The sequence below is a fragment of the Halichoeres trimaculatus genome, unplaced genomic scaffold, assembly GCF_033239565.1.
Source record: "Halichoeres trimaculatus isolate MK-OKI-2021-1 unplaced genomic scaffold, fHalTri1.1 fHalTri1_scaffold_1, whole genome shotgun sequence".
In the NCBI taxonomy this organism is placed as follows: Eukaryota; Metazoa; Chordata; class Actinopteri; order Labriformes; family Labridae; genus Halichoeres; species Halichoeres trimaculatus.
Genome location: NW_027437179.1, coordinates 15,425,039 through 15,437,958, shown reverse-complemented (window position 1 = coordinate 15,437,958; position 12,920 = coordinate 15,425,039). Strand labels below are relative to the sequence as shown.

The 12,920-nt window shown below is 40.4% G+C and overlaps 1 protein-coding gene across 6 annotated transcripts in view; it reads right to left on the bottom strand.

The window, feature by feature from the left end:
• itpr1b (inositol 1,4,5-trisphosphate receptor, type 1b) overlaps positions 1–12,920 on the bottom strand; it is a 104,732-nt gene that overhangs the window by 14,594 nt on the left and 77,218 nt on the right. For all 6 annotated transcript variants that reach the window (XM_074678750.1, XM_074678780.1, XM_074678742.1 and 3 more), the window contains 2 exons: positions 1,423–1,598; positions 190–354 (listed from right to left, as the gene is read on the bottom strand). In XM_074678750.1, the coding sequence (XP_074534851.1) occupies positions 190–354; positions 1,423–1,598 (341 nt within the window). The remainder of the gene's footprint in view (positions 1–189; positions 355–1,422; positions 1,599–12,920) is intronic.

Sequence of the window (12,920 nt, the reverse complement as noted above, 5' to 3'; positions counted from 1 at the left end):
TTCAGTGAACAAAATATGTTTTAATGTGTCAAAAATACCTTTATTACTAATTACTTACTGCTTAAAATGTCTACTACTCTTTGTGGTTAATACATACCATAAATTCTGTGTCACAGAGAAAATAAACAATGAAATGTGCCCACTGTGGGTGTGTGGTTTTGATTATAAGTTTTTTGTGACCCTACTTACAAGCAAGCTGTAAAAGAAGACATGGACGAAGACCCCCAGGCCACAGATGATCAGGTAAAGGAGGTGGTACAGGAACTCCACATCCATGATCATTGCTAAGTAGCCACGGGTGAAGGTTCCACGGTTCCCAACAAAACTCATCAAGAAGATCACCTTATTGCAAAACTGTAACATAATGGACAGAGCAGAGGCAAGTGAAATAAAACCAGGGGCCGTTTCACTGAAGAGTGCACAATACACAAACTGGTATGGGCTGGCATTGCTGTGTTTGCATGTTTATACATGATTTCTATACAGCCTTGAATCAAAGCAAGTGACAGTGTGCCCACCTCCTCAATATCTTATATAACACTCTGGACTTACTGTTTTCCTGAACATTCAGTAACTGATATTGAGGTGATTTTTAGCATGTGACATACATCCTTGCCTCCCCAAATCTTACCTTGTTTATGCCCATTTTTTTCAGAGTTGTAAGGCATATAATTTCATCAGTTGAGTCCCTCTGAATCATGGATTTATTTTTTCCGTTTTGTACTTTGTTTTGAGGAAAATATTATTTCCAGACTGGCAACAATTGTTGCCGGTAGTCACACAGCTTGTCACTTGGTCACTTAATAACCATATAAAAATAATAATAGTTATTATACTAATAAAGTTACAACACAGTAATAACATAGTTATAACATATTTCTTTGAAAAAAGGTGGTGTGTGTGGAGGGTGGTAGGTGTGGGCACTGGCTATGGTAAGTCCTTGTGTGTCAGGAAAAGTGCGCCTAACATGTGAGCAATCCTGCAGTGTTTTCCTTAGTTTTTGACTAGCTATGTGCCCACCGGCAACTTTTGTTGCAACTTACAGAAATACACCCATGAACAATAAAATATTTATCTGAGGTTCAACTATTTGGGGGAGGGTTACTCTAGAGACTTGAATGATTAAATAGTTATAAATATGTTTGGGGAAAAATCATGAGAAATTTATGAAAATTGGCTCTTTCCAGGACGATTTGCATCCACCATGTCTTCTGCTGAATTAGTAGCGCTGAGTTTTTTATTGTAAATAGAATTCACAGTGATACATTTTGCCTCACTGGCAACAATTGTTGCCAGTGAGGCAAAACGGGTTAATTAACTGTTTTATGTTTACAGTGGTAAAGCACCTTTACATATAACACTGCCTATGATAGCTGTAAAAACAACAATTGTTGCCTCTGTGACACCCTTATGGACACTTACATTAAAACCACCCAGCAGGAACAGAGTAGGCTCTAGGCCTACAGAGAAGATGAGACGCAGGATGGTTGAGGCAATGAGCGCTCGGATGCCGTGAGGCTGAGGCAAGACGATGACTATGGCAAGAGAAACCAGCATGGCCATCCACAGCAGTGCAGAGAGGTGGGGCTCCAGGGTACCTGTGGAATCAATCGTGACAAAAATATAAATGATACAGACAATCATTTTAGAAATCATGAGTAAAATAACTAGAAATAGCTTTTTTATCATGTCAACCAGATGTTAATCACTTACGTAGGGTTGTACACCATTTCTCTTCAACAGATATTTAATATATATGCATGAAAAGAAAACCATATTTTTTATCTTAAAAAAGTGAAGCAAAACAGACCAAAAATGTATGTTTTGTTCCAGTGCCAATGTTGTGAAAAAGACCTAAACACAAACATAAACCTTTGAGTTTCTTACTTATCCCCAAACATTACAGTGTTGATTCATTCTAGGTACATCCCTTAGAACATTTCTTCATGATCACACTGATTCAGCATATCATACCGTTTGTGCCCAAAAGGCGTGATTTAAATAAGCTTTGCTTTTATATCTACTTCAAGGGACTCTGAAGACTATCTGGAAAAGCTGGGGTTTTTCCAGGATAAAGACTCGACTCTTAACAAGGTGTGTATTTCTTATGATGCAATTAGACTGGATCTTTTTATAACTTTAAACTTTTTTCAAGACAATGTAACAGGGTACAAAGTGACAAGGTATTGTATTGTTTGTAGTTACCTAGTGCTACTGAAACATGACAACAAGTAATCTTTGTGAACGTAGTGCTACTCGGAACCCAGTGCTTTGAGACGTGTCGGTGGCATGTAATGTAAGAGAATCCCGGTCATGTTCAGTGTTTACAACCTCACCAAACAGAGCTAACGTAACCTCACTCTTCATTTTATTGATAGACTCAAGTTTGAACAGACCACTGCAGAATAACTGCTGAATGTGGGTTGAAATGAACAATCGCAGAAACAGATTAGCTTGTGTTTTAGCCTTTAGACCGTATGCTATCCCTCTCCTGTTAAGCTTTCTCTGTTGTTCTGTCCTTTTTCTTTTTGATAATTCAGTTCCTGTGTCCACCAGAACTACAAAGTCAATCCAAGAAATTATCTTCAGAGAGAAGTAAAACTCTCTCTTCTCACAGTTAAACTTTGTCAGCTGGCATAACATTGTCATAGAGACTGCGTGCCATAAATCAGGTTTACAGATGGTTCTGGATGACCTGGACAGAGTAACTGAGAAACAGCATTTAGAAATAACCTAGACCTACCTACACTTTCAAAATCACTCAGAAAGTCCTTGGGAATTTTGAGGCAAAAATAAATAAATGAATAATAAATTGTTATGCTTTGAAGAAAAAACACAACTCTTAATTTACTATTTGTGAATGATTGCTGCATCTCAGCATTCTGACAAAACTTGCATACAGAAATGTGTGTAAGTATGCACAGCATTTAGTCAAGGACAGCTAAAACAACAAAAACAAAACAAAAATAAAAATTAAGGTGTAATATAATGCAACATAAACCTAGCACCCACACATTTTTAGTATTTCTTTTGATCATTAATCTCTTATTAATTGAGAAAAGTTTAAAACTGAAATCTAAAAATTTAGTTATCCACGCACTGAAAAATGAGCTGTCCTGTACGCTCAGACCAACAAGTGTCTCCTGAATTAAACTCACCAAACAAGTTCGGTAGATTTATGCACAGTAAAGAAAGAAAGCAAACGCTCAAAACCTTTGAGATAAACATGAAAATCATGCCCCCTCTGGAGGTTTTAGATACAGATATCCTTTTATGAGGGTCAAGATAGTCAAGACATTTTCAGCCCACAGGATCATGCCTGCAGTGTTTGGTCCAATAACTTCTATTGTATGTGAATTTTTCCTTTTAATGCAAGATGATGTTTCAGAGAGAATTCATTATCTTTCCTGTGGTTGTTTCAAACTGGGTTGAGATGATAGTATCAGTGGTTCCACACATGAACTCAAGAGTTTTAGAAAACCATCATTAGTAAAGCTGCATGTGTGTTTGCATGCATACATGAGTGTGAGCTGATTATAGATGAAGCAGCTACCATTGAAGTTCTGTGAAGTGTTATCATCAGCTCACGAGGCTGAGTGCCACATCCTGACCAGCCTGCAATGGAGAGGTTTTGTATTATCTCTACTTCATTTGAAACTTATTTTCCGCCTTGTCTATACATGCAATAATCTTTTTTCAAATGAGGTCATCCAGGTTTTTTTTTTCCTTTGAGGTACCAAAGCACAAGCTGGGCTTCTACTTCCAACCCCTTCCTTGTGAGGCCTTTTCCTCGCCTTACTGTGTACACATCACATGACAGGTACTTGTTACATAACCCAGTTGGCTAAAAATACACTTGGCTCCAGCTAAAGTCATCAGGGATGGTTCTGCATCGTAACAGGATGCTTGTGGGCTTTAACTTGGCATCCAAGCCAGACACAGTCGCCTATACGTCACATACATACAGTGACCATTCATGTCTATTTCTCTCTTACTCTCTTCGTTGAGGAACCAGCCACCACACTCCACAAGCTGTGCACTATTTACTCCACACACTCAAGTAGATGTGCGTGATGAGAGTTCAGGCTTTTATATAAACATAAACACAAGTTTAAAACACTGCCAGAAACTTTGCTGTTTGAGTTCAGGGCTCGTATGCACGTACAGTCATTAAACAAACGTTCGGTTATGGAACCTGTCTGGCTGCAGTGTTAGCGACATGCATGACTGCAATAATCTGCTCGTTAACTAATTACACCATGAAAGTGATGCAGGTGGAGATTACGTCATATTTAAAGGGAACCTCCCGGGAAACCCCATCAAACAAATTCAAACTGCGCATGCCTTCCGCTCATAAACAGCGATAAACTTGACGAGTGGTTACGAGAAAAACATTTTTCAGCAGAAGAAATGTGGATTTTATTACAAGAATACACATGGACGGACAGCTGTTCTCCGTGAGTCAATCAGGTAAACAAAAAGAAAGAGAAAGTTTGGCGATCTTGAACAGAGTGAATGGGTGTAGTATTTCTGAGCGCACAGTAGAAAACCTTAAAAAATAAAATCAGTAATATTAAAGCTGCTTTGTGGAACAAGCACCGCAGCAATGCCCTAGTACCTCAATGAATAAGTCTTAAAGCAGTTTATGAACTTCAACATTTCACCACAAACAATCTGGGAAGGACCTAGATATATAAAAGCAAGTTCGTCTCACTTATCTCATCTGTTTACTAAAAAATGTTGTGTCTCCTAAATCTAAATTTAATGTGTGGCTACATCACCACCTTTCCTTAGGATTGCCCACTGTCTTTGCCAGTGGCGATTGCTCTAAGACTGTAAGGGTAGCTCAGCTTCCCCTAAAATGTCCCCAAAAAAGTGGTGATGTGTTCTGCTGTGTGTACATTTCATTGACAAAATATGCGCTAGAATTCCTTAATCTTTTGTTCAGAATCAGCTACCTATCACAGGTAACTGACTCGACCTCCTTCTCATTCATCCCCACAGCGTCTCAGAGCTTTAACACAGTCGGTCGCTGAGTGTCTTCTGACTAAGCGGGGAAGTGTAGAGTGGGTTGTTCCACTGTGGAAACTGGACGGTCATTGGATAAACGCTGGGCTTTGTCCCGCCCATCGGACGCTCTCTGGGGGTCTATGAGGCAGTGGACTGGCCTGGACGCTGGGCTTCTGCATGATGATTGGATGATCTGTCTGAGGCCAAATCCCCTTTTGATTCACAGTGAAATGAGCCAGTCAGCGATCTTGAAGTATAACCCTCCACCAGAGCGTCTATTGAGTTTTACAGTCACTTTTTCTGGACTGATCCGGAGGCTTTACCGATCCCCAGCGAGTTTACTTTTCTTAAAAACGACGAGCGTTGTGTTTAAAGATTCTCTCTCTTTTCACCAATTAGCAGCTACAGCTGCGGAGCTTCTCCCCCTGTCACTCACACTTACAGCCTGTCGTAGTCTCACGTAGCAGCTCCAGCTGCTAACAAGCTGGCACATTAAGATAAATAAATAAACAAATTTATGATGTAGGCCTGAAAAAAATGAGCTCCCCCCCCCCTTGACTGACCAGCAGCCGCCACTAGTCTTTGCATAGTTAGTCTCAAACGATAACGCAACGCGCAATGTCTGCCTTTAAACAGCCGAACAGACGCTGTAATCCTGCTGTTAGCGCATGTAATGTTGGGGTATACCTCCATTAAATTTAACACTCTTTTTAAATGCATACTACTAATCTTTTTTTTTTCCCCTGTTAGTACAAATCGTCTGTTTTCCTCACTAATGTCTGCTGTAAAGATCAGTATCAGGTTGAGACTGCGGCACTTTACGTAAGGTCATATAAGACTGGGCTCCTGTTGGTCAACACCCACCTGAAATCAACATCACAAATAAAGCATTAAAACATGGAATCGGCACGTAGCCAGGGGCTGTTTTCTATGACTATTTTAGAAATGACTGATAAAGAAAAAAAGTTTCCAGCCACAGTTTCACTTTAAACAAACCATCTGAAGTCAACACCCACTGACAGAATTAAGTGAGGTTTGGTGCTTACGAGTAGACCATGTTGTTGATGTCATCAGTGCATCCAAAAAAACAAGCCTGCATTTGAAAACTAGAGCTGGGCCGGTGACAAGTTTGCAGAAACATTAGACATGAACTGTAGTACACAGGAAAAGCTCACTACAGGTGTCAAGCAGTGTGCCTGAATATGAACAAGAACAACTAGACTGTTACTGTTTGTAAAGTAATGTTTACATTGTTTGGCTCATGAAGCCTTGAATTTGGAGTTTGTCCCTGCTGCTTTTTTTTTTTCTCGAGGTAATAGTTGGTTGGATGAGGGTGTTATTAAGATATTAAAATCATACTGCCTTTGCCCCTTATTAGTTCATGATTTTGTGAAAGAGCGATTGCACTGTTTTTTTTAATCACAGATTGTGGTTCTTCTGGCACCGCTGTGACTAAAGCTACATATCTGGATGGATATTGTGTCCACCTTGCTAATTCCTTTGTATAATTTGGACAGAACTTATGTAAGAAATGCAAATGAGATCAAAAATGATCTTTCATTTGACTATTACAGCGCTGTTGCCTCACAGCAAGGTCACCAGTTCAGGCAAGGTGGGCCTTTCTTTGTGCAGTTTGCATGTCCTCCCCGTGCATGTGTGGGTTCTCTCCATGTACTCCAGCTTCCTCCCACAGTCAAGAAACATGCTCATCAGGTTCACTGATGATTCTAAATTAACTATAGGTGCAGGTGTGCGTGAAAGGCTGTCTGTTTCTGTGTGTCAGCCCTGTGATTGACCGGCGACCAGTCCAGGGTGTTACCTGCCTCTTGCCTGAAGGACAGGCTCCAGCCACCCAGGACCCTGAACAGGGTAAGCAGTAGAGATGAATAAATTAATAGATGTTAGAAAGTATTTAGGTTTATACACTAAATCTAAGTTTATCCTCATGCAGGGAACTCACTTTTGTTTAAAGCCAGCTTCCAGGACTTGCAATTTCTGTAACATCTATGATAGCTTCACTTCTCAGTGCCTAAGATCACCTTTTTTCCATCTATGTGTATGCACTGGTACTCCTTTTATATCCAAAATAAGTAAATAAACAGTGTTTTTTTTTTCTACTTGACACTGGCGAAGTGTCAGGCCCACAGTAGTGCCCTGGAATGAACTACTAAGCTCTCAGAAGACCTTTGACACCAAGAACCACATCATGTTTCCAGAGCTTGGCTAACAACCTCTTTTTGTCTCTTGTATACCGCTGTTAGGAAGTTAACACAAAAGGGACCGCGCCGTTTGACCCCACACGGAACAATTGAAAGTTTATGCAAATCACAATGTGTGTCTTCTCTGTGCTACTCTGCACGAGAACAATACAGGCCCCACAACAGTCGTGACTTTTCACATCCCCACAAATACTGCCCTCAAGTAGAAGTGAAAAAAAAACAGAAAGGAATTAGTGACAGCAAAACAAACAGAAAACTCAAACTGCAAGTAAAGATGTGCTTTGGTCTGTCACTTATTCAGTTTGTTCCTCATTAGTCCTCGATTTGCAGAAATTAGTACTACTCAGAGATATCCTCCTAAAGGCAAATGTCCCCTCTTCATTGATCCGTCACACCTTGTGACCCCAGACCAGACAGACTTTCAAACTATAAATCTTTAAATGTTGGGCACATGACACAGCCTGACCAGGGGTTAATATGGTGTGGAGTACAAGGTCAAACAAGTAGAACCTTCATGGGAACCAATTCACCCACAGAAGTTACACAGAAAAAAATATTTCCAACCAAATACTTTAACGGTGTTCTTCTCATTATTAAAAATACATAAACAACATAGAGGTAAATCCAACAATATGTTAAATCCAGTAAAATTCACAGACATCTTTCCATCTCCAGGACAATATCAACAGGGTCTAAAAGAAAACTTGATGTTGAATCTGCAGCACGGTAAGATTTAAAAGCAAACCGACCGATTGACTTATAAAAGGTTGTGTATCTTAGTGCTAATTTACAAATAATGTCTGACCACCTCTCTGACTCTTTGCTTTTTATGGGTATCTGTATTTCATAAATTGATGTCACTTCACAGTTAAATGCATGATCATACTTCCCACCTTTTACAGGAACTTGCAAGTCTTTATATTCTCCAGACTTACGTAGAGTTGGGGTCAGATTTATAAGTTCCCCTATCAATTTTTTTTAACGTTTTTTTCAAATATTTCCCAAGTGCTGTTCAACAGATCAGTGAATTTTTTTGAACATCCTAGTTTTATTTTGGATGCTTACATTGTTTTACTTTGCACATAGAAATAAAATAAAATTATTCCACAAAAACTACCAGGATCTAAACCATTAGCCCCCCCTGATGCTACTAGGCAGTTTGTAGCTTGTAACAAGTCTTTGACACATCTCCTAAGGAATGTCAGCCCAGTCTCCTTTAGCAAATTTCCAAGCTCCTCCAGATTTGATGGTCTACGGGTATAGACCCTGGTCTTCAGTTTGCCCCTCAGGCGTTCAAAGGGATCCAAGTCAGGTCTTTGTGGAGGTCTGTGGTGGTCTTTAATCTTCAGAAATGTTTGGAAAAAACTCGAAATTTCATTGGACGCCAAATAAATTTTGACCTAAACTGTATTTGCAATGTGGACAACGGTCTTAAAACTATTACTTGTGAAGGAGGTAGACCATTTAACTGATGTCACATTCAGTGTCTATTTGAATACAGAGGAGCTGCAGTATCAATACACAGCAGATTCTCACAGAAAGAAACACACCCTGGCATGTGTGACAACACTTCAGTCTCCCCACGCCAGAACAACTGTGGGACTTCTTCGACTTACCATCAAACCTCTGAGGTTAACATGTTGAAGGTGAAACCTTTCCTGGTCAGAGATGCCGTTAACTGGCAGTGAGAAAAAGCTTTAGTTGTGATAACATCACATCCCCACGTGTGTAAACTCATTTTGGGCAGGAAGGTGTGAGGCTGCACCTAAACCACAAACGATGGAGCAAATATTGTTCTGGAAAGTAAACTTACCCTGTGTGATCTGATCTCACACTAAGTGCTGCAGATAAATGTGGTTATGGATGTTAGGAAACAAATTCATGAGAAAGTATTTTAGGAACCATGCATCCCAGGCAAAGTCAAGTGCTATGATAACAGCTTTAACGCACTAAAAACAGTTAAAAATAGTCCAAATTGGGCTGTTTTATAACCCTACTGCTGGGTCATTAGAGCACTAGCCCAGCTGCAGTTAATTAGATCCAGCAGGATGGGTTGGTCCATATTAACCCAACAGACGAGTTAAATATTGTAGCCAAATTCTGGGTCAATCTAATTACAATTCTGGGTTAAATTAATTACAATTCTGTTTTTTTTCCACCACATATATTTGAACTGATACATGCACAAAAAAGGGTGCTTCAATTCAGCTTCATTTTAGACATATTTCATGTAGCCTTGGAGCACCAACAGCTAGTCCATGCTGTAAAACATTGCAAACAACCAATCCATGGCGTTGGACGCACTCAGACAGTTAATTCATACATACCACATCTCAAAATGCAAAGGAGAAGTTATTTTAATGTAAAGGCAGCTATTTGAAGTTTGGTTACAGAGAAATATGTAATATTTAATTAAAACTGCTGATAAATGTGACTGCATGGTGCATGGAGCCTGACACAGTATTAGGTTGGTGGAGCTTGTCTGTCGACGTGATGCCGTTTAAATCAATAACAAACCAGGTGCTGGGTCAACAGATGAATGTTGGGTTGATGGATTTTTGACTCAAGGCTCGAGTTACACAAAAATAACACAAAACCCATATAAAAACCCAACATTTCATAACCCAGCAGTTGAGTCAATAAAATGACCCAGCCTTTTTAGTGTGTAGGCTTATATCAATGCTGTTAACGACCGTGTTTCTGCAGCATAAACTTGGAAAGAAGAATGCCGCTTAACAGGAAGAGAGCTTCACTATGGGCCAAAGGCTTTAACAAGTTTTGCTTTTACCTTCTCTGTTCACACATTTGTTCACAAACACTTTTTTGAGAGCATTTATGAGAGGGCTGGGAAATGTCCAGATAAAATAGAGGTAAAATTTTCAGTTGTATGTAATCACTGCATATGAAAATTCCAGGAAAACATCAGCCAGAAACACTACTTATTAAAGCTTCATATCCAACCAGTGCTACCTAAGGACACTGGCTAGGAAAAAGTGGCAACTTACAGTTGTATAAGTGCCAAAAACTGCAGATCCTTAAAAGTTCACTTGAGGCTACATGTAAAAGGAGAAACGTCTCATTGGTTACAATGCCAATCTGTGTTATGAATGACCCATTGATTTATCTTAAAGGTAAAAACTAAATTTGCAGTTGTGGGCAAGTGTGAGTTCATGAACAAACGTGTGCGTTGTAGCCAGAAGGCTTACTGTTACAGTTGATTGATAGTTTGAGTGAACATTTCTAACATGATGCTCGACAATGACGGGCATCAAAACATCCCACCAGAAACCAATGGGTGATGTCACAGAGATAGCATCCGTGTTGTTCATGTAATACACTTCATGTAGCTCCCTCCTGAGCTTTAGTAGTTGTCAAACATACAGTGACAGATGATTTGTCCTTCAACCAAACAGTTTATCACTGCAGGATCTTCTTGAGGTTATTGTGTCACACTCTGCCATTAACAGACCAGAGCGTGGCTGTGGTAGCTCATTTTCACACCTGTAGTTTCTGGGAAATTTAGAGTCTGCTATTCTGTGAGAATCCGAAACTTTCAACAAGTGTCCGTCATGATAACTCAACCCTTGATATCAGAAATCTTTCACCTACTCTCAGATGAATCTGAGCAGAATTTCCTTTACGGAAGATATCAGCCTTAACTCCACTATTAACCTTATACGATTAAAGCCAGTCTTCTCTCATACACATTAAGCCACAGAATGCTTTCTGTCTTCTGGCTGAAGCTTCATCTGGAGGTGTAACATGCATTGTATAACAGCATCTCTCCAGACCCACAAACAGAGAGCTAAAAGCCCCCGTGAGGAGTTTTTCACTGCTTATGAAACATCCTGAAATTATCAGTCTTTCGTCTTTATGACTGACAAAAACAAATAAGAGCAAAACAACACTGACAAATTTTATAATGTGATGTTTAATGCTTCCAATCACCAAGTGGAGGTAGACATCAAAGAGGGGATTTAAAACATGATGAGGAAGCTGCCCTTCTTTTTACTTTTCCACAGTGGGTTTCCACAGTGGGTGATACATGTCACTAGAAGACTTTATGACTGTGCATCATGATCATATCAATCTTTATTTGAATAGCTCCATTTCACATCAGATGTTGTCTCAAAGTGCTTACATAAAGAGCAGGTTTAGGAGACAGGATAAGATCTAGTTCCATCTTAACAGCAAGGTTCAGTCTTATCTGAATATACACAGAGAAGTCATCAGAGGTAAGACGTACTGCTTTGTGACAGGGCGTCCAAAATAGACACATACGTATAGGAGCCTTAAAAAGTAATGCCGTATGTCTTGTTTATCTTTGCCATTCAAGCCTCTGATGAAGACAAACACGTACCGTACACCTGCCCTGTTAACATTGACCCAAAATTTAATTAAAAATATAAATAAAATCTAATTTGAAGTAAATGACCCAAAATGTGACAAGAAAGCTAATCCTGAAATGTTATTAAAATGTAATAAAACCCAAAATGTAATAACTGACTCGAAACATAACTTTAAGGATAATTTTGGTTTATAAAGCTTTTACATTGTTTATAGAATGAAGTAGAACAAAATACTCACCCAGAGGGCTTTCCTGATCCAAGCAGTGCTTCAGGAGATATTTAGATCCAAAATTGTGCAGCGGACGTCCGTATAATGAGATCCATTCGGGCATAGACAGCGCCGCTCCAAAGGACGCGGTCACACTGGCCAATCGTGCCGTGCCTAAGCACGCTTCAGCCGTAAAGCACGTTTGGAATCGCCAGTGTGACCGCAACCGCGCTCAAGCACGATTCCCTTCCATGCTTCGGCACGCTTCGAAGAGGTGGGCTTCGGCACGGTTTACTTCATGCATGAGCACAAGCACGGGGTCAGCGCGTGCGATCCATTACATATAATCACCGCGAGCGCATCTCTCGACAATCATTTTAAACAAAGCGGGGGTGTTAGAGGGGTGTTAGAGGGGTGTTAGAGGGCTGTGTCGGGCGAAAACGACTTAATATAAGTCCAAAAGTCTCTAAAGTTGTAGCAGTGCTCTATGTGTCTCATTATGCTGACTGATGAGATCGCGCTTCATGTAAACAAATGCTTCACGATGACGTAGGCGGGCTGTGCGCGTGTCTGATACCCGCTAAAGTCTGGTTCATATTGGGGTAGTGTGACTGCCGGCCGTACTCTCCAGCTGGGGGCAATCGTGCTTAAGCACGGCACGTTTTGGAGGGCCAGTGTGACCGCGTCCTAAAACTGCATTAATCGTCCAAAAAGTCACGTTTTTCACCAATATTCCATCATGGTCCGCTCCGGGTTAGTGCTCTGCTGCAGTCTGTGTCACTCCAGACAGCGCTGTGTGGCTGTAATGACCTCTGCTGATGAAGGCTTTGTTTACGATTGCCCCTCCGCGCATGCGCAGTACTCTCTGGAGAGCTGACTGCACTTTCTCCTTTCTTTGAGGGGCAATCGTAAACAAAGTCTTCATCAGTTCAGAGGCCATTACAGCCACACAACACTGTCCGGAGTGACACAGACTGCAGCAGAGGACTAACCCGGAGCGGACCATGATGGAATATGGGTGAAAAACACGAGTTTTTGGACGATTAATGCAGTTTTAGGAGCGGCGCTGTCTATGTCCCGATGGATCCCATTTATACGGACGTCCACTGCACAATTTTAGATCTAAATATCTTC